The sequence below is a fragment of the Phyllostomus hastatus genome, unplaced genomic scaffold, assembly GCF_019186645.2.
Source record: "Phyllostomus hastatus isolate PE091 unplaced genomic scaffold, TTU_PhHast_1.1 phas_scaffold_193, whole genome shotgun sequence".
Classification (NCBI taxonomy): Eukaryota; Metazoa; Chordata; class Mammalia; order Chiroptera; family Phyllostomidae; genus Phyllostomus; species Phyllostomus hastatus.
The window spans coordinates 796,247-817,746 of NW_025334015.1; the positions used below are offsets into that span (position 1 = coordinate 796,247).

The 21,500-nt window shown below is 37.2% G+C and overlaps 1 protein-coding gene across 2 annotated transcripts in view; it reads left to right on the top strand.

Moving 5' to 3' along the window:
• LOC123832539 (tubulin-specific chaperone cofactor E-like protein) overlaps positions 1 to 21,500 on the top strand; it is a 212,638-nt gene that overhangs the window by 13,680 nt on the left and 177,458 nt on the right. For both annotated transcript variants that reach the window (XM_045860210.1, XM_045860209.1), the window contains exons 2-7: positions 682 to 823; positions 2,510 to 2,649; positions 9,292 to 9,473; positions 10,739 to 10,995; positions 13,653 to 13,779; positions 15,236 to 15,352. In XM_045860210.1, coding sequence (XP_045716166.1) covers positions 691 to 823; positions 2,510 to 2,649; positions 9,292 to 9,473; positions 10,739 to 10,995; positions 13,653 to 13,779; positions 15,236 to 15,352 — 956 coding nt within the window. In that variant the 5' untranslated portion in view covers positions 682 to 690. The remainder of the gene's footprint in view (positions 1 to 681; positions 824 to 2,509; positions 2,650 to 9,291; positions 9,474 to 10,738; positions 10,996 to 13,652; positions 13,780 to 15,235; positions 15,353 to 21,500) is intronic.

A 21,500-nucleotide genomic window follows, 5' to 3' on the forward strand; every position in this document is an offset into this window, starting at 1 on the left:
GATCTGAAGAGAAACCAGAGTATGTAATTATTTATTTTTAGAGAGAGTTGAAGGGAAAGAGAGATGGAAACATCAATGCATGATTGCCTCTCATGCGCCCCCTACTGGGGACCTGGCCTGCAACCCAGGCATGTGCCCTGACTGGGCATCCATTGGCGACCCTTTGGTTCACAGGCCAGCACGCAGTCCACTGAGCCATACCAACTGGGCTGCATCTGGCACTTTTCATCTGTATTGTAATGATCATGTGCTGAACTGTGCTGCTGTCATTCATCGACATATGGCCTTCCTTAAGTCATAAGGTCTCTCCACAGTGTGAGTGCTTGTGGTGACTGTGTCTCATGTGTGTATAATACTGAGTGCCTTGTAAATAGTTGGGTCTTTTGTTTTTTTAAGATTTTTACTTATTTTTAGAGAGAGAGGAAGGAAGGGAGAAAGAGAGGGAGAGAAACATCAGTGTGTGAGAGAAACATTGGTTGCCTCTTACATGTGCCCCCAACTAAGGACCCAGCCTGCAACCCAGGCATGTGCCCTGACTGGGAATTGAACCAGTGACCTTTCAGTCTGGGGGTGATACTAAATCCACTGAGCCACACCAGTCAGGGCAATGGCTGGTTCTTAATAAATATTTCTTAGGAAAATAAATAATCTTGATGACTTGGTTTCCTGTGTAATTTTCAGGAAAGGAAGATGGATCAACCTAGTGGAAGGAGTTTTATGCAAGTATTATGTGAAAAATATAGTCCTGAAAACTTTCCTTACCGCCGTGGTCCTGGGATGGGAGTCCATGTCCCAGCTACACCTCAGGGCTCTCCTATGAAAGGTAAGAAAAATGGGACCTACAATGTTTATTTGCTGGAGCTTACTTCAGACATTAAACCAGAATATTATGTTTTTGTAAGTGATTTTCTTTATTTTGAATTATGAGTCAAAAGGTCTTTCTCCCTTGTCATGATTTCAGTATTTTGAAAATCATGAAAGGACCTGTTTTTCTTCTGATTGGCCAAAAAGCATTTTATTTATTTCTTTTTAGAGAGAGGGGAAGGGAGGGAGAAAGAGAGGGAGAGAAACATTGATGTGAGAGAAAAACATTGATCAGTTGCCTCTTGTATGCGCCCTAACCTGGGACCCACCCACAAACCAGGCATGTGTCCCATCTGGCAATTGAACCAGCAGCCTTTTGCTTTGCTGGATGATGTCCAACCAGATGAGCCACACCAGTCAGGGCATGGCCAAATGGCATTTTAGTTGCACTCTTACATAGGGCAGGAACAATGTTTGAGTGATAATATTTCAACTACATATTCTTTCAAGGAAATGGTAGGCTGCAAGACACTACAAAACTGTACTTTCAGCGGCCTAACAACCTAATTGAATATTAAGAGTTATATTTAAAAACATATAATACCAGGTAGTTTATATTGAGCCAAATGAATGACCCAGTGATTGGGAAATAAGTTTAGAAGAGTTAATTAATATGATCAGAAAAGGGTTCAAAGTTGTGTGACTTGAACTGACCCTTTAAGGATGTAGAAGCTGGTTGAAGAGGAGATAAAGTCCATCTAGAAGAGGGATTATATGTGAACAGAGATCTACAACTAGAGGTGTGCAGGTTGTATTTTTGCTTGCATTTTAGCTTAATGTTTTAAGTAACATTAAGTTCTTTGTAATTATGGGAGGTTATTATTGAGCAGTGTTTGAGTTCCTGTGTCCAGAGGTCACCAAGCATGTTTTGTTTCTCAGTGCAGCTGTCATATCACTCCATGTAAACTGGAATGGCAGAAAGAAGTAGACTTCTCACTTGGTCATTGTTTTCAGAATCCATTCCCATTCTGAAAACTGATACTGATAGGTACTAAGTTTGAAAACATCATGTAATTTGAGGCCTTCATTAATAAATATTACCTTTGTGAGTCCTTGTTTCATACCAAATAGGGAAAGAGTAGTTGAATTCTCATGTTTATCCTTCTTATTAGAGATGGTAAGTGACTTTCTTGACACATGTGGAACAGAAGTAGTATAACAGAAACTATTTTTTATGGTTTGAGGTAATTTTAAAAGGCAGTAAAAGGTGAAAATACATACCAGACAGAGAGAAAAGAGCTATCCAGAATGATGCTTTTGAACTAAATTTCTAAAATGAAAGAATTAAAGCCGACAAGAAGATAATGGTAATCAGACATGAATCACGTAGCTCTCATGTTCAGGTGACAAGGTGACGACATGGATGATGGGTAAGCAATTCTGCTGGGAGGTAAAGCCAACAACACTTTTTTTGGTGGTACTGGTCCGGTACTTCCCATCTCCTCCTTGTTCATTTTTGAGCCAAACTTCTGGTTCACATTTGACTATTTCCACTTAGAATTCAGAACCCTTGGATCCCATCACAGTCTGTATTTTCTAGGTCCTTGTGTAGTTTCACACAATTTGATTTTGATTCCTGGGGCTGAACATATGTAGACAAGAATTAGGCTGACATAGAAAGTGTTGTGTTCTCCCTGTGACTCAGACCGCCTCAACCTCCCAAGTGTCCTGGTGTTGAACAGCTGCGGAATAACCTGTGCGGGAGATGAGAAAGAAATTGCTGCCTTCTGTGCTCATGTGTCAGAACTAGATCTTTCTGACAACAAACTCGAAGACTGGCATGAGGTAAGTTTTATAGCGCTGCATTTTGATAAAATGTAGCTAAAATCATTGTGTTGTTTATATTGTTAAGTATTCTGTTAAATTTGATTCTCACTTGAGATTTTTGTTTGTGTGTCTCAAGATAAATGTTTCAACTCTTCTTATGGTAATTTTTCAGTTGATTTGGTTATTGCTAATTTGTTTTTTATTAATGTGAAAAGCACTTTATTCCAGGCATCAAAAGGTTGATAAGACTACGACATTTAGACTGCTAGCAATGCATTGAATTTTCTACTGTTTCACTAGTTTACACACCCTATCTATACTTATTCTCTATTACTACTTCAACATTTATTACTATAGATTTATGTAAAATTGCTTGAGGTTGAAACTAAGATTATAAAGATTTTCTTGTTACTGAAATTTATTCCAAATATTCTAGAATGTTTTCCTATTTTATTGTTTCTTTGGTGGTTTAACATGTCTGATGTCTTTTGATGTCAGAGTAACTAAACCAAGTACACAAATAAAAATATAACATTCTTTCTTGTTATACATATTACTACCTGTCTGATTATAGACAGGTAGTACCTAATTACCTAATAGAAGCTACCCTTAAGAATAAGGAAAAAGTAGTTTTTCCTACTTGATTACTTCTCCTGCCATAATTTAGGCTCTTATTTCTTGCTTAGAAAAACTTGTTAATGGGTTATCCTGCCTCAGTTTTATTCTGCTTCCTCTAAACTTCTTCCTCTAAGTGACTAAATGAAATATGGTCAACTCTCTCCTGTGTGAGGTCCTTTAGCTGTGCTTTACTGCACAAAAACCAAAGTCTGAACTCTAGGTGTGGCCCTTCATTGTGTGGTCCTTGGCCATTTCCAGAGCTCTATCTTTACCTTGAGTCCATGCTGCTTCTTGCAGCTCATGATAAACTTTTGACATAAGAGGCTTCCTTCCTTTAAATTCATTCTGAATCTGTTGCTCTTCCTGTATCTTTCAAGACTTGGCCCAAGTGGCCTTTCCTCTGTGAAACTTTCCTCACTGTCATGCAGGTGGAGCCAAATATCCTGCTGTATCCTGCTGATGTGAAAGGATCCATCACAATGGGTTGCAATCACTAGTTTGCTTAACATTTTCCTTCTAAGGAGGAAAATGAGCTTATTCAAAGTAGAGATTTTTGTCTTTTTATCATCAGCACCCAGCATACTAGCCGCCCAAATGTTTGTTGAATTCATTACTGAATAAATTATTTTATCTTAAGGATTGATCAAGAAGACCACTGCTTCAACTCTTGTGATCTTAGGGAATTAACTTAATTTTTTAATGCTTTTGTTTGCTCATCTATAAGACAGGGTTGCTGATGAAATCAATCAGTGAAGACACTTTGTAGATGTTAAATGCTCTACAAATTCTAAAACAGCTTTCTTCAAGAAAAATCTGTCTGTAACCTACTTTTCCTCAGCTTTTTTTATATTTATTAATTTCATAGTCTTTTAATCTGGTAATTGTGCTCCCAGTTGTATTTCCTGTTTCTATTAAGATGTTTGCCAGAATTCTTTGAGAGGCATGTCACTTCACTTGATTTCTAAGTGACTTGTTACTACGTGCAGATTTATTAGGCTGTTCAAAAAAAAAACTCTGTTCATACACGTATTTATTTATTGATGTATTTATTTAAACAACTAGTACAGTTTACTCTTTAACAAATTAAGAAAAGTGCCTTTTTTGTCATTTGAGGTGCTTAATTGACATGTGTGCTCTGCCCACACTGAACAGATGAGGAAAGAACTCCCTTGGTAACTCTCTTCCTCCATGGTTTCTGCTGTAGTCCTCCTGCTGAGCCTCTGGTGGCACTTTCTGACCTGCATGGTGACAAGTCAGACTGAACCTTCCTCTGAACCACTTCAGCTCCTGTGTGTGCAGGCTGATTTTCCTGACTGTGTTTCTTTGGGAATATAAGGTTACACAAAGGCGCTGTGCTTTGACCAGATGCATGAGTTTTTGCTGACTGGTGGGAATAGTTTAATGGTGATGTAGTTGCCACCTCTGAAGATGATTTATGTCAGTATGGATCAGGACACAGTTTGCACCAAATAATTCAGCCTTTCCTCTGCTTGGACACGGATCCACACTAGATATTTTTCAGACTACAATGTCATATCTAGCCAGGTCATATTTATTTGTACTCTGCTTAGTTTGTATATTCCTATATGTATATGCTCTTAGTTTGTTTTCAAATCAATGTTTGTCACTGCTACCCTTCAGGTTTCTATTTTCCAATTTATTTTTGTTTTCATCAATGCTTGTGTTTTGTCCTCAGCCTTAAATGTAGTTTGTTCCAGTCTTCTAGAATATATATCAAACACAGCTAGATGGTAGAAATAGTGATGGCAAAAGAATATTGATTTTTAGGATTGATTAAACTCTTCACCAGGCTACAAAAGCCTCATAGTCACAGTTTTAAGACACTACATTCCAACCCCATTGCAGCCATATCTGATTACCAAAAAGACCATTTGTCTCTGTCCATTAAGTTTATTCAGCCCGTGTTCGATACAGCAGTGTGGAACAAAAACATGTCATTTTTAATTTTAGTGTTTTGAATGGTCACTAGTGCTATGAGGAACTTCTTTTGTAGTTTAAACTCCTGGCTGCTACATGTCCAGAGACTGAGTTAAATATGAGTAAGAAGTATAATACTGTGGAGAAAAACAAAGATTTGTTTCTGTCCTAAGATTGGTCATCTTTGTGTTTAAAAAAAATGCATTTCTTAGCTTTCGACTTGAATTTTTGTCTAACTAGATTTCAGTCTTACCCTTCCCAAAGTATCTCCTTTTTTTCTGCCTTTCTTATCAAAACCATTTTATAAAAGAAATTAAACCAAGTAGTTGAGAGGAGGTAGGGATTAGCTATAAAGATGAGATAGAGAATAGTTGGATATAAATTACAGAATGTTCTCTTACAATGCTTTCTCCATTTTTCTTCAAACTATAATTTCTATTTAGAAGCCAGAGCAGAGGGTCCCCTATGAAATCATAGAATTGTGGAGACTTCAAAGGAGATCTCAGTTCATCTTCTTGTTTCTGCCCATGAATATACTCAATTTACTCCAGTTAGAGGAGTTTTTTTTTTTTAATTTTAGAATTTAAAAAAGATAAGTCAATATACTGCCATAGAAGCTTATTGAATGTTTGTCAGTCTTTGCAATTAGGATATTTTTCTGTCATAAATAAGTTTACTTATGTAATGAATATTATATTTTTCAGAATCTTACCATTAATTTAAGGTTACCCTAAAATGCTTTCTAATTTTTCCTTTCAAAGAAAATATTTATTTCTAATCATATTATTTTCCCCTCTTTAATTATTAGACAATAGTCCAATTTTATCTTTCTGGAATATTCCAGGGCTAATAAGTCATTCTAAATCTTTATTCTCTTGGACAGTAGTATACATGCAGACTATGTAACAGATTACAGCAATATCTGTTAGCTTTGGGAATTCTTTCAGAAATCACTTAAACACTTAAGTGCAAAAAACACTTAAATTATCAATTTCAAAAAAATATTTATTGATTTTAGGGGGTGGAGAGGAGGAGGAGGAGAAACAGAGAGAGAAATATGGATTTGTTGTTTCCACTTATTTATGCATATTCACTGGCCTCTTGTGTGGGCCCAGACCAGGGACTGAACCTGCAACCGTGGCGTGTTGGAACCGTGCTCTCACCAACTCAGCTATCTGGACAGGATAAATTGTCGATTTTTGATTATTTTGCTCTTTTATTACAAAAATAAAATATGGGGAGGTTAATAAAGGGTTAATCCTTTATTTAACTGGGGCTGTACTATAATTAGCAGTTATTTTTCATGCTGTAGTGGACCTAGAATCCTTCTTCATCTTTTTTTCCCTTACGAGAGATAAACACAGATAGTTGTCACCTTCTGTGCAAAAGCCCTTCAAGTCGTCAGTGCTCAGATGATGAAACGCAGTAGAGGGCTGTTCCCAACATGGACTGTGTTTGCTATGTTGGGCCACAAACTAAACTCCAAGTCCTAGCCATACATCACACAAATGCTTCATCAAGCAGGAGAATAATGTGCAGACTAGTATAAATTCCTGATACTGTAAACTGAAGCCTCATATATTTTCCCTAAAAGACAGCCAGTTTTTTCCATTTGTAAAGTGAGGGTAAAGATGGTATCACTTTAAAGCGGGGTTGTCAAACTCATTTTCACCAGGGGCCACACCAGCCTCGTGGTTGCCTTCAAAGGGCTGAAATAATTTTAGGACTGTATAAATGTAACTGCTCTTTAACTGTTAATGAGTTAAAATTACATTCAGCCTTTTGAAGGCAACTGTGAGGCTGATGTGGCCCCCAGTGAAAATGGGTTTGACACCCCTGCTTTAAAGGGTTAGCATGAAGAATAGATGAAATAATGTATGTGAAGACCATTCCCCCTGATATACTTCTCTGAACCTTCTTGGAATTGATCTACTTCTTACTGATTTTAGAGTTTCTGAACTGTACAATACACGGCAAGTCTGATATAAAGTACAGATTACTTTTTGTTTCTACCCATAGTTCTCAACACTGGATACCTTTCTGACATTACATATGGATCTCTAAAGAGAACCAGGCATCCAGGTGTCACCAGGAAGCTTGCCCTACCTATGAAGCTTCTGATTCAGTCATTCAAAGTGGATTCTAGGAATCCATATATTTTTGAAATTGTAGCAGTGGTTTTCAATAAGACATTTAAATGCAATAAACATGATACGACATAGTCAGGATTGAGGTATTGGTTCATAGCAAACTCATATTAGTAATAGTTGCATTTATTGAATGAGTTTGTACTGTTAGTTTATTCAATAGACAATAAGTGCCCATATGCAGTAGTGAACTAGGCAAGTACTAGCCCTGCTTTTGTAGAGTTTACATTCTTTTGAGGAATAGGTAAGAAAACAGGTTTCTAAAAGATGAACCCAGTACTGTGTTAGGTATTTTACACATATTGCACTTTACTCTACCAACACTTCTGTGAAATAGATAGGTACTATTTTCTTTAAGTTCCAAATGAGGAAACTGAGATGTGAAAAGGTTAAGAAACTTGTCAAACCACACAACTAGGAAGTGTTGGAACCTGGTTTGAATGCAGCTTTTCCAACTCAGAAACCAGAGCAAACTATTCTGTTGTTGGCTTTCTTCATGCTCCTTTTGGTTAACCACATTAATGTTTAATGCATTCTCTGGGCTTCCAGCATTTATTTTATACTGCTTTAAGTTTAGTTCTCATTTTTTGTTCTGCTTATAGTTATAATTTACTAGTTGTGGTACAGTAGTACAGCTTTGTCCATGGGGTATACATTCCAAGACCCTCAATGGATGCCTGAATCTACTGATAGTACCAAACCCTCTGCAGACTATTTTATCTTGTCCATACATACAATCAGAATTGCCAGCATCACTACTCTTATGCTTTGGCATTATTATTAAGTAAAAGAAGGACTGCTTAAATAATAGTTGATCTGATAACCAAGATGGCCACTAAGTGACTAATGAATGGGTGGGGACAGGTAGTGCATTCAGCATGGATATGCTGGGCAAAGGGATGATTCCCATCCCTGGTAGGCAGGAGTGGGACAGAGCAAGATTTCATCAAGCTATTCACAGTGGTGCCTGATTTAAAACTTGTGACTGCTTTATTTGTGGAATTTTCCATTTAATATTTTCAGACTATGACTGACCATGGGTAACTGAAACCATGGAAAGCAAAACTGCAGGTAAGAGGGGACCACTGTGTTTTGGGAAGAGCGATGGCTCTGATTTTTAAATTCTAGATTCAGCTTTTGTGACTCTGAGATTTTATTTAATATAAGATGTTAATTATTTGACATCTCTGACTCAGTTTCTTTATTTATTAAAATGAAAATAGTATTAGTCATCTTGCAGGTTGCTTTAGAATGTAGTGAAATTACATCAGAGAGATTAGTACCATCCAGAGCAAATAGTTATGGTCAGTAATGCTTAATTCCTTTTTAAAATTTTTTTCTACCAAATTTCTCATTAAATCATTAAATTGATGATATTTTATTATGTAGTTATGGATGCTTTTTAATATTTTTAGCCAATATAGTTTAAAGTTTAATGCACCTTTGAGCTCAGCTATAACTATTTTCTAAGTGATTATGGCTATGTAGTCAATTTTGAACACCTGAGTTGTTACTTTGTGGTCTTTACAATAAAGTTTTAATTAGCCTTAATGTTGTAATGAGGATGGCAGGAAGGAGCTAATCAAAGAGAATTACATGGCCCAATTTCAGCTCCTTAGAAATTTGTAGCCTAAAATGTCATCTAAACTCTCCTTTCTCCATTTGTCAAAGAAAATATCATGTAGAACAGAATTGAAAACCTTGTCAAAGGCAACGAGGGAAATCTTGTTGGTACCATTATTTTCCAGTTATGACACTATTTCATAGAGAGAGATTAAGTTATTTGCCAAGATTTGTTGAAATTATTTATGCCCCTCTGTGGGCACTGTCACTAAACAGAACTCCCTAATGTGAATGGCCCTTTGCCTGGAGACAGCCTCACTTGGGCTTTTGTGAGCATGATTGCTATTTACAGCCTCTGATTACTGCCTGATATGCTTCTCTTTTTTCTCCCTAGGTCAGTAAAATTGTGTCAAATGTTCCCCAGTTGGAGTTTCTAAACCTGAGTTCCAACCCTCTGAATTTGTCGGTTTTAGAAAGAACATGTGCTGGGTCCTTCTCTGGGGTTCGCAAACTTGTCCTCAATAACAGCAAAGCTTCTTGGGAGACAGTCCACACGATACTGCAGGAGTTACCAGAGTAAGCCCAGAAAGCGTGATGGAGGGGCTGTGTGCTCATCTGTGTTAGCACATAGAGTTACTGCTGATCTCCCCCTGCAGAAATACTAGAGCTGCAGATATGATGGAGAATGGTTATAGAAATGAAGTGATTACAATGAGGGCATGAGTGTAATTTAGTAGCTTTTTTATTGGAATGCTTGTTCAGTGTTGAGTAACACCATGACATAGGATATGTCATTCTTTGGCTAGAAAATATCCCTGAGAAGTACATATCATTGTAGATCAACCCAGCCTTTCTCCCTTTTAATCTTCTGATTACTTGATTTCACAATTTTGCCTCAACCCTTTTCTTTAGGAGGAAAAAAAATCACAGTGTCTCTAAAATATATTAACCCTGAGATGATGATTAAGTACATAGCTGACCTCATTGGAAATGAACCTGGTATTCTTTTCAATGACTTAAGCAAGAAATTATACTTTTGTCAGTTTAGAAGTGTCTTGTTTGTTTGTATCTATCTTTGAATATGCATAAATGTTCAAAGGAAGTAGTTTAAAGAAATATATGAAGCTGTAGTTTCTTTAACTGTATACATATGAATATTATCAAAGCCTCACAGACTTTGGTCTTACCCCACTTAATCCATCTCAGTTTCTCACTGTCAGTCTGAAGAGATCAGTCTCCTCATGGCCTGCAACATCTGGCATGCATAGTTGGGCTTTGAGGTCCCAGTTGTACTTTCTAATCATACGACCTTTGATAAGCTAATTAACCTCTTTGAGCTCTACTTCCTTATTTATAAAATGGGTAAAATTATATCTACCTTGCAGAAATGGAAGTACAGGCTATAAAGCACCTGACACAGCATCTGACACATGGAATTCAATAAATGGTAGTTATTGTGTTATTCTTAAAATTTGTTCATGTTGTTTCTGGAATTTTCTTCCATCTTCTCCTAACTTATGCCCCTCCTTCAAGGTTATGCATCCTTTCCTGATTATTCTAACTACAATTGTAATTCCATTCCTATATGAAACACTGTTGTACTTGTAGTTAGTATTGCTTAATAAAGCGCAAAAGTAATTTAGTACTGGGTTATATCTTTCTCCACTCTATTCCCAGCTGTATTTTAAGCTTCAGGAAGATATCTTTATATTTTCTCTACAACACCTAGGAGAGTCTCACACATAGTAAGCACTTATTTGTTTCTTGAATAAATGAAAATAGATGCAAAGAAAAAAATTAACTGCTTTGAACAATGAAATATTTCCTTTTTTTCTCTGCAGTTTGGAGGAGCTCTTCCTGTGCCTTAATGACTATGAAACAGTGTCCTGTCCTTCTGTTTGCTGTCATTCTCTGAAGCTCCTACATATAACAGACAATAATCTCCAAGACTGGACTGAAATACGAAAGTTAGGAGTTATGTTTCCTGCACTAGATACCCTTGTTCTGGCCAACAATCATTTGAATGCTATTGAGGAGCCTGATGATTCATTGGCCAGGTTATTTCCTAATCTGCGATCCATCAGCCTCCACAAGTCAGGTGAGGTGAAGGCTTGTTCTCATTCTACATGCAAATTTATATATGCTTGTGCATGAGTACAGTGAAAGTATATTTCTTTGTCAGTTCTGCCTTCTTATAGGATGCATTTTCAAGAGCAACATGCAGATGACTATTGATTATCTGAATTTGACATTTTCATAAATCAAGTGGCATAGCATTACATTAGCTATTTATATGTTTTATATTAAAGGGGTGAATTTATGTATTTCATATACATAAAGTTATATATGAAAGGAGTGAAATTAATGTATAATAAAAGGCAGAGTTAAAAAAGAATATAAGGAATTACAAACTAGACTGTTTTGTCTGGATTTAGGTTAGGGAGTCCCAACCTGCTATGCCTTTCAAGTGCTCTTTTCTCTTTAGTCATACTTACATGTAATTGATTGCTAGTCTGTTGCCACCTAACTCTGTGTATCATGGGAGTGAGTATTTTTAGCCTTTTAAAAAAATAATAAAATTTATTTTTTAAAGTTTTAGATTCACAGCAAAATTGAACAGAAAGTTCCTGCATCCTCCCTGCTTTCACACATGTACACCCTCTCCCACTATCCATATCCCAGCACCAAAGCAATACGTTTGCTACACTTGGGCCTACACTGGCATACCATCATCACCCAAAGTCCACAGGTTACATTAAGGTTCACTCTTGGTGTTGTACATTTTATGGGTTTGGAAAATTTATAATGACAGATAGATACCAGTGTAGTCTAACGAGTGATAGTTTCACACCTCTACCAATCCTCTGCTCCATCCGCATATTCTCCCCTCCTCCCCAGTCCCTGACAACCATGGATCTGTTTACTGTCTCTATAGTTTTGCCTTTTCCAGATACATAGTTGGAATCACACAGTACATAGCCTTTTCAGATTAGTTCCTTTCACTTAATAATATGCATTAAAGTTTCTTTTATGTCTTTTCATGGCTTCATAGCTTATTTCCGTAAAGCACTTATATTCTCTAAGGCTCAACCCATGCCAACACATTGTCCAGGTGGACTGTAGTTTTACTCACAAACTGCAGGAGTCTTGGTTGTTTCCAAGCTTTAGCAATTATTAATAAAGCTGCTGTAAACCTCCATGTGCAGGTTTTTGTGTAGACATAAATTTTCAGTTCATCTGGGTAAATACCAAGGAAGGTAATTGCTAGATGATGTGGTAAGGGTATGTTTAGTTTTGTAAGAAACTGCCAAACTGTCTTCCAAAGTAGCTGTAACATTTTGCATTCCCACCAGCAATGAACGAGAGCTCCTGTTGCTTCACATCCTTGTCAGCATTTGGTGTTGTCATTGTTTTGGATTTTGGCAATTTTAATAGGTGTGTAGTAGTATTTCATTGTTGATTTAATTTGCAGTTCCCTAATGACATGATGTTGAATATCTTTTTATATACTTACTTGCCATCTATGTATCTCCTTTAGTGAGGTGTCTGTTCAGGTCTTTTTTTGTCCATTGTTTAATTAGGTTGTTCATTTTCTTATTGTGGAGTTTTAAGAGTTCTTTGTGTATTTTGGGTAATAATCTTTTATAAGATATGTCTTTAGCACATATATTCTCCCATTATGTATTTTTTTCTCCTTTTCTTGACATTGTCTTTCGGCCTATTTTTAAAAATAACTATGTACAGTAACTAAAAATAATTAACCCACAACTGAAAAAAACAGTTGAATTTACCATAGAAGTTATAAGGGTGGGGACTAAATTTTAAAAACTAGTATTTTGCATAAGGAAACTGTTTGTTGCATAACTCAACACCCCTTGAGCTAAATCTATTCTTCCTTCTAGATGGGAATGCCATTCTGAAGGGAAGAGGACGGTTGTGACTTGGGATAGTTATGCACCAGAGTCCTCATAAATTGCTCCTCTGCCTTACCATTGCAGAAGGCTGCTAAGAGCTAGGAAGGGACTACACTCTGTAACATGGATTTAATGTGTTGTAAAACTGACCAGCATCATTATTACAGGAATATTGTTCCTACCAGTGTCAAGTATTGACTTGGATGATACATTTGCTCACAGTCATAGGAATAGTTTTGTTTTGGAACTAAATGAACTTAATTTGTTGCATGTTCTTTTTACTTAAAGGTTCAGGTTTTTTGTGTTAAATTTCTTGAATCTGTTTTCCCTGTCCCAAATGAGGATGGTATGAAAGAGAGATAATATTTAGTTTCTGGTTCTGTTGACCTTGTCCCATGTTAGAATTTGTTTGGTAAAATTTTGAGTCTGACAGTATCAACTCTGATCAGTAGTTATGTTCTGTGAGTCTGTAATTCGATGAAAGAATTGATCACATCACTTATTTTCTGTGATCATGAAATACATCCTGCTTATTGAGACCACTAGTTATATTCCCTTTACAAACCACTTGGGTGGAGAATTAGTAGGTGAGTGGATGTTGGAGAGTAAAGGTCTCTCTTCTTAAACCCTAGGATCTCAGGGATAGAAGAGATTATAAAAAAGAGTTTAAGCTGTTTAAATGTATTCTGTTCTTTCCTTGGATAAAAACAATTCAGGTCTCTAACTAGTTTCCGATTATTTTAACATTTCACATATTAGTAATTGAAGTATTTTTTTGCGATGTTTATCTTATTTGTGACCTTTTTTTGGATTTATTTAAACAACATATTTCTCAAATTAGGTTTGCAGTCCTGGGAAGACATTGACAAACTAAATTCATTCCCCAAACTTGAAGAAGTGAGATTGTTAGGAATTCCTCTTCTGCAGCCATATACCACCGAGGAGCGAAGGAAATTGGTGATAGCCAGGTCTGTTGTCCTTGTGCTTGCACTTCCCTCCCGCTTAGGGGCCTGGTTATATCAGTAAAGGAGTGATACATGGTTTAGGAGGGTGTGCACTATAAATTGATCTAACTCATGCATACACTGCTGGAAGGAGCTGCTTTTATAGCTCAAACACTGGAAGGGAAGGAATGCAGTGTGATGAGAAAAATGTGAAATGTAATGGCCTGCCGAGACCACTGCAAAATTCCCTCAAAATCTATTTTATTTTATACTTTTTGATACATATAATATTTGAAGTTCTGCTTTATGTCATGAGGTAAAACTAGGTACAATAGGAAATCAGTTCTTATTTTCATTAACATAGTGGTCATTTAAAGTATAAATACCTAAAAATAGGGCTGTTTCAGTAATATAAATCTTAAGAGAGCAGCATTTGTATTTCTCATATGTATATCAACATAGATATGACTACTGTTTGTAATCTTCCTTTGACTCCCATGTCTTTCCTGTCTCAGATTCCCACAGATACTGCAGTGGCCCAGGAGAGTTTATTTTTGTATGTGCCTTCAGTAGCAGTGATTTTCAGCTGAAATGTAAAGGGCCAGGGACTTTGATTTATTTTCTTTGTGTACTATAGACAGTAGTTTTAACAGGAGAATAATAGGCTTTAAAGCTTTCTGTAGAAGAATGGTCATTTAAAGAGGGTATTGATTGTTCTGACCAACTGACAGCTTGCAGATCTTCACTGCTTTCCAGTGGTTGACGTACACATTAATATCTCACCGAGGAAATAAGTGTCAGCATAGTTTCCTTCTAAGAAGAAGTCTTGCAGTAGGTCTTATATTTTATTTTTTACATAGTTCTTTTTTAAAATATAATGAATTAATTACTGAAGCATATAAGCCAGTTGTACTGACTTCCATATGGACTTATGCTGTGCTGGATGGCCCAGGCACCTTGTGTGGCTGCAGGCTCCTTGATTGCAGCTGGTCTGAGTGGGGATGTGATCGGTGTATAAACTGTGCATTAGGTCTCAGACAGTTCATGTGACAGAGAGAGTGCGAAGTACCTCATTAGCTGTCTTTCAGTATTGACTGCAGGTAGAAATGATTATATCCTGCATCTGTTAGGTTAAATAAAATATATTATTAAAATTAATTGTATCTCTTATTTTTCTTTTCAAAATACAGCTGTTAGAGAATTTAAAATACATATGTAGCTTTCATTGTATTTAAGTTGGACATTGTGCAATGAGTTATGATGATGAAAGTTCAGTGTCTCACACAAAACTGAAACTTTAAATATTTTTAGTCCTTTTGTTTTATACCAACTTTAGTTTGTCAGTGATTCTATACAAGTAGAGCTGCATCAGATGTGTCCTTCCAAGAGAATAAGACTGGGCTTCAAACCCACAATTTTATTTCCAAAGCTAAATATTTTTTGTATCTTAAAATGTCCTTATTTTGGTTTTTACTTACAGATTGCCATCAGTTTCCAAACTTAATGGGAGTGTTGTTACTGACAGTGAGCGAGAAGATTCTGAGAGATTTTTTATTCGTTACCATGTGGATGTTCCACAGGAAGAAATGCCATTCAGGTAAAAACTCCTCATTAGTTTAACAACACTTTAATGAGTATTGAGGCAATTTAAAATCTATTTTTGTAGAGCAAAATCTAATAATTTATTATTGGACCCTTTTAGAAGATACTGGAGATAGGTTAAGAAATAAAGATACACAAAAGCAAACCAATTTTATTTCATTTTCCACAGTGTATTTCTTCTGCCTTGCCCTGGGTAAGTATTTGATTGCTTCTAGTAGTTCCCACTCCATACTTCATATCATTGATCCCTTTTAATCCTCTTTTCCGGGGGGGATGACTTTCCTGTGCCCCAAATTGGTCTCTTTTTTTCACATTGCATCTGCACTTAGGATATACTAAGTTCTGCAATTTGGAAGATATGGCAAATGTGTATGAGGTTTAGAGAATATGCAAAAAGGACTGGAAAACAGACTCCAGGAAATATTGAAAGATTTTAGTTTGATTGAGCATGAACGCTGAGGGCTAAATTAGTAACTACCTTTAAGTATATGAAGTATATATATGTAGTTTGGTGAGGAACTACCTTTAATATTGTGTAAATATAAAAGGAAATGTGACAGATGTGATAAGGGTATATATAAAAGAAAAAAATTCCCAAAACAGGTTTCTAGTATTGGTAACTATATTCAGTCACCCACAAACTTACATACTTTCCAAAATGACTTTAAGAATAATTTGAATTCCCATTTAACATGAGGAGTTTCAAAAGAACAGGATACAGGTTAGGACTGAATGTGTCAAATCATTTGGTCCCCCTGGTAACAAATTTCTGTGATTCTAATTCATTCTTACTAAACATATTCATTTTTCCTCAATGTTCTTTATTATTTATAGGTTTTATGGGGGTCAGCATCTGTAAGGTTCAACCCATGTTGTATAAAAAGATTTTGTGGTATTATTAGTGTCCAATAGAATTTTAAAGCCTAAGCATTTAAAAAATACTAGAGAAATTAAGTCAGGATATAGAAGGTAACTTTTTAAAATTAGCTAAGAATAGCCAGATAGAGAGACATAGATATTACCATGCCTTTTAATACAACCCAGAAATATTAGGTTCAACTGCATGATTTTTTTTTTGGTAAAAAGTGGTCTAATATTTATAGCTTTGTTTTATTCAAGCTAACATATTAGTGAGAGAAATGGACATTCTAGTTTTGAGCCAGAGCCTTACATTATAGTTTGCTTAACTTCTAACCTGCTGCAAGAAGTGTGTATGTTTGTGTATGTGAATATATGTGTATGTATATATACACACACATACACATGCAGTGAATCGTTCTCCGTTTCTGAAGGCATAAGTATCCTAAGTGGCATTTATGTCTCTGTACTAGTTGGTGTTCTTGAAAAAAGGTCATAGAAATCATCTTTAACTAGGGGAAGAATTTGTTGGAAGGATACTGAGAAACTAAAAGGATTGTTAGGCAGGCTGAAGGACTAGGATTAGACAGGAACCGAGCGAGGCGAGGATAGTCAAGGTTTCAACTCATGATGTGTTTTATATACTTCTGCTGACACATCTAGACACTACAATGCTGTGTTTTACTACTGGATACTTGCAGCTGTGTCATGGATTTTGATTCTCCGTAAGTCTTGAAAATAATCTCTCACTGATCTTTACTTTATTCTGTAACTGTCAAAAATATGCATCTGACCAATTGGTTGGCTATATTTAAGGCATGTGCTCATATTCAAATAGATATGGAGAGAGTTTCCCAAAAAAGATAAGGAGAGAGATTAACTGCTTTACTTTGGCTTCTGAAGGGAGGTAGACTTGGGACTTTTCCCCAAATAAAAACAATTCAGCAAAAAATACTGCGATCCCTCACCTATCGTGGGAGTTACGTTCCACAGACCCCCAGGATAGGTGAAAATCCATGAAGTAGCGGCGTTATATTTATTTTATTATTTATATATATTTTAAGGCTTTATAAACCCTTCCCACACTCCTATAAACCTTTCCCACTCTCTTACTAACCTTTCCCACACTCTTATAAACACTTCTTTTGCTCTTAAGCACTTTCTACACTCTTAAACCTACGTAATTTTAACAACATATAAAATTCTATATGGGTACTTACCAGTGAAGTGTACAGTCGTTCCTTGCTATATCTCAGTTCACTGTATCTCGTGTTTTACCTGAGATACACTGAAGCCGCAATAAGTGAGCAGCAATATGGCAAGGGACGACTATATCTACTATAGTCTGCCATTCTGACTACTCAACATCTATACACACATCTTTTCCCTGCAGTTACATTTAAAAAAGTTATTCTTACCTGCTCTCATGTATTCCTTATACAAATCATTTTACTGTCCCTGAAATACCCATTTATTCAAATCCTAAACATTCTGATTGATTAATTACTATAAAAGATGCATACAGTCAAGGATTTTAATTATCAGTTTGGAGATCCAATATGGTGTCAGAGTAGGTGGAAGATATACTCACCTCCTCCCAGGACCAAACTGGAATTACACTGAAGCAGAACAGTCAGCTTGAATAACTACTGGCTAGCTGAATAGAAGTCTCATAACCAAGGCTTTACAGAAGAAGCCACATTGAGACTGGTAGGGAAGGGAAGAGCACCCAAGTGCTGTGGTTGAGAATTGAGAGGGTTATCTTATCTGCAAATCTCCTCCCTGAGGAGTGACAGGTCTCAACCCCATACCATGTTTTCTAGACAAGGGAACTAGTGCTGGGGAGAGGAGCCCACATAGTATCTGGTTGTGAAAACCAGTGGGGATTTCATCTACCAGGGTAAGATGGGAGTCTTCTAGAAACCCACTCACCCTCTAAAAGGGCCAGGACAAAAAAATCTCATTCATGGTCACTCACCCTGGGCTCCAGCAGGTGGAAGACAACTCAGAGCAGACAGGAGTCATAGAGGGAGAGATTGGGTTGTGTGGCTTCGAGGAGAGAACTAACAAGACAGCTGCCATTATCCCAATGCTGAGTCCCAGCCCACAGATGCCATCTTTCCTGGGTCAAGCACTCTCCCCTCCATATGCCCAGTCTGGGTAGATATAGTAGTCCCTTCTCCCAACCGCCTGAGGCCCTGCCCTGCCAAGTTTGTGCCCTGTAGAGGAGTTTGCTGGCTGCAGCCAGCCTAGGCCTGTGGTGCAGACTTTCTTGGAAGGCTCTTGAGGGGGCTCATTTTTCCATCTACCTACTGCTCACCCACCGCACACCCCAACTGGCACTACCATTCCTGTGTAGAGCCTTTACTCCACAGAGCCAAATCTTGGTCTGTTTTAGTTTGATGAACTCTACTGGCTTTACCCTGGAAACTCCTGGAGGCCACAGAGGTTCATGGGCCTTAATATACCCTGAGACTTCAGTTGAACGCCCTCAGAGGCAGCAGTATTACCAAGACTGAATCTGTATCAACCTGGTGAACATTACTCTTGCCTGGTGATTCACTGAGACCTGCCTCATATAACTTGCATACTGCCTGTGGCTCCTTCAGTGACTAAGCCTAACAGGGTAGCCCACAGGTGGAGGCCTATTTCCAGGTAGCTTATTGCCTTTTACTGACCTGCCCGCATCCTGGTATTGGTGGAACCCAAATTGGTATGGAGCTTGGCTGCTCCCATGTACATCCATGCTCAGCAGAGGCAGCCACAAACTGGATTGTTTTGTAGCTCCAAACAGGTAGTCCAGGATCAATCACAGACAGTGTCTGACATTGACCTGCACCAAAGTGCCTTCCAAGAGAACCAAGAAGTAACATGTGGAGTGGCTACCTTGAGAGATCCGAGCATAAGCCAATTAGCTTCTCAAGCTGAATACCAAAAGGGAGATTTTAGCAGGCCCACACCCTGCTGTGTGAATTCCACTTAATGGGATCAGCTCTGGAACAGAACCTTGTACACTGTGGTGGAGGCCAATCCTCACAGCCAAACTGAGAGTCAACCCTGGACAGGATGGGCCAAGATCAATCAAAAAACTATAAAAGGAGGGCTTTTGTATCCTACCCAAGCGACATTCCTGGAGCACTAAACTCAAATAATCAGGAAGACTGCACCATTGAGCCTCACAGGACACCTACTATCTAAGGCCATCCTACCATGACTGGGAGGTAATACACAGAAAGAAACACAAAGAGGCAACCAAAATGGGGAGACAAAAAACATGTCCCAAATGAAAGAACAGAAGAAATCCCCAGAAAAAGAACTAAATGAGATGGAAGCAAGCAATCTACCAGATACAGCATTCAAAACAATGATTATAAGGATGTTCAAGGAACTTGGGGAAGAATGGATGAACTAAGTGAGAACTTAAAAAGATCATAAACATATAAAAGGACATAGAAACCATAAAAAAGAACCAGTAAGAAATGAAGAATACACAAGAAGGCATCAGCAACAGATTAGATGAAGCAGAGGATTAAATCAGTGATTTGGAAGACAAGGTAGCAGAAAACACCCAATCAAAGAAGCAAAAAGAAAAAAAAATAATGAGGAGGGACCTCTGGGACAACATGAAGTGTTAACAACATCCACATCATAGTGTTACCAGAAGGAAAAGAGGGAGAGCATGGGACCAAGAACTGATTTGAAGAAATAATGACTAAAAACTTCTCTAACCTGGTAAAGGAAAAAGATACTTATGTCTGGGAAGCATAGAAAGTCCCAGTAAAGATGAACCCAAAGAAACCCACACAAGACACATAATTAAAATGGCAAAGGATAAAGCCAAAGAGAAGATATCAAAAGTATCAAGAGTATGATAGTTATGTACAAGGGAGTCCCCCTAAGAGTGTCAGCTGGTTTCTCAACAGAAACATTTCAAGACAGAAGGGAGTGGCATGAAATATTCAAAGTGATGAAAAGCAAAGAACTACAGCCAAGACTACTCTAAATAGCAAGGCTTTCATTTAAAATTGAAGGAGAAATAGAGTTTCCCAGACAAGAAAAAGCTAAAGCAGTTGATTAGCACTCAAACAGTAATACAGGAAATGTTAAAGGGACTTCTTCAAGAAGAAAAAAGGATTTTTTTAAAGCAACATAATTATAAAGAATACAGTGGCAATACATGAGTATGTATCGATAATCACTTTCAGGTAATTAAGGTAAATGGATTAAATGCTCCAATCAAAAGACAGGGTAGCTGAAAGGATAAGAAAACAAGTCCATATCCATGTGTATATAAAATTCCCACTGAGGCCTTGCTTCCTGTTTATGCAACTGTGCCTACTTTCTTACTCACTAGTGGTTATGTACCACATTTTGGTGTCGCTTCCTTCTTGAGGTTGAAATGAGCAGCCTGGTATCATTGTATCCTAGCAGCATCTCTGGACTATAATACATTTTTCAAATACAGGTGCTTTACTCACTGATATATATTTTGAGTCCTTGGAGAATGAGGCGTCATCTGGGTCCTCTTAGTGCTCGTAGGTAGAGAATGGGTGAAGTGCTAACAAGGGTTACAGTAATTGTCATTATTCCTGTGTACTGAAATTATTGAATTCCTCCTTTTACATTATCCCAAAGAATTTGTGACATCTCAACTTTCTTTAGAATAGATCACCAGAGTCCAATTTCTAATCAGCCAATAGACAAAAATTTAGAACTATAAATTTTCCTTTTCTTATTTCCTGTACCTTTTGCCCCATTTTCCCCTCTCCCCCTCCATGCTGATAATCTTCTGTGTGATCTCTATTTCTATGAGTCTGTTCCTGTTCCAGTTGTTTGCTTAGTTTATTGTTGTTGTTGTTTAGGTTCAGTTGTTGATAGTTCTGACTGTCATTTTATTGTCCATATTTTTGATCATCTTATTTATCTCAGATGAATCCCTTTAACATTTCATTTACTAAGGGCTTGATGATGATGAACTCCTTTAACTTGACCTAATCTGGGAAGCACTTTATCTTCCCCTCCATTCTAAATGATAGCTTTGCTGGGTAGAGTCATCTTGGTAATAGGTCCTTGCCTTTCATGACTTTGAATCCAGCCCCTTCTTGCCTGTAAGGTTTTCTTTCTTATTTTTTTTTTTTTTTTAGAAATCAGCTGATAGTCTTATGGGAACTCCTTTGTAGGTAACTGTCTCCTTTTCTCTTGCTGTTTTTAAGATTCTGTTCTTATCTTTAATCTTGTCTAATGTAATTATGATGTGCCTTGGTGTGTGCTTCCTTGGGTCCAAC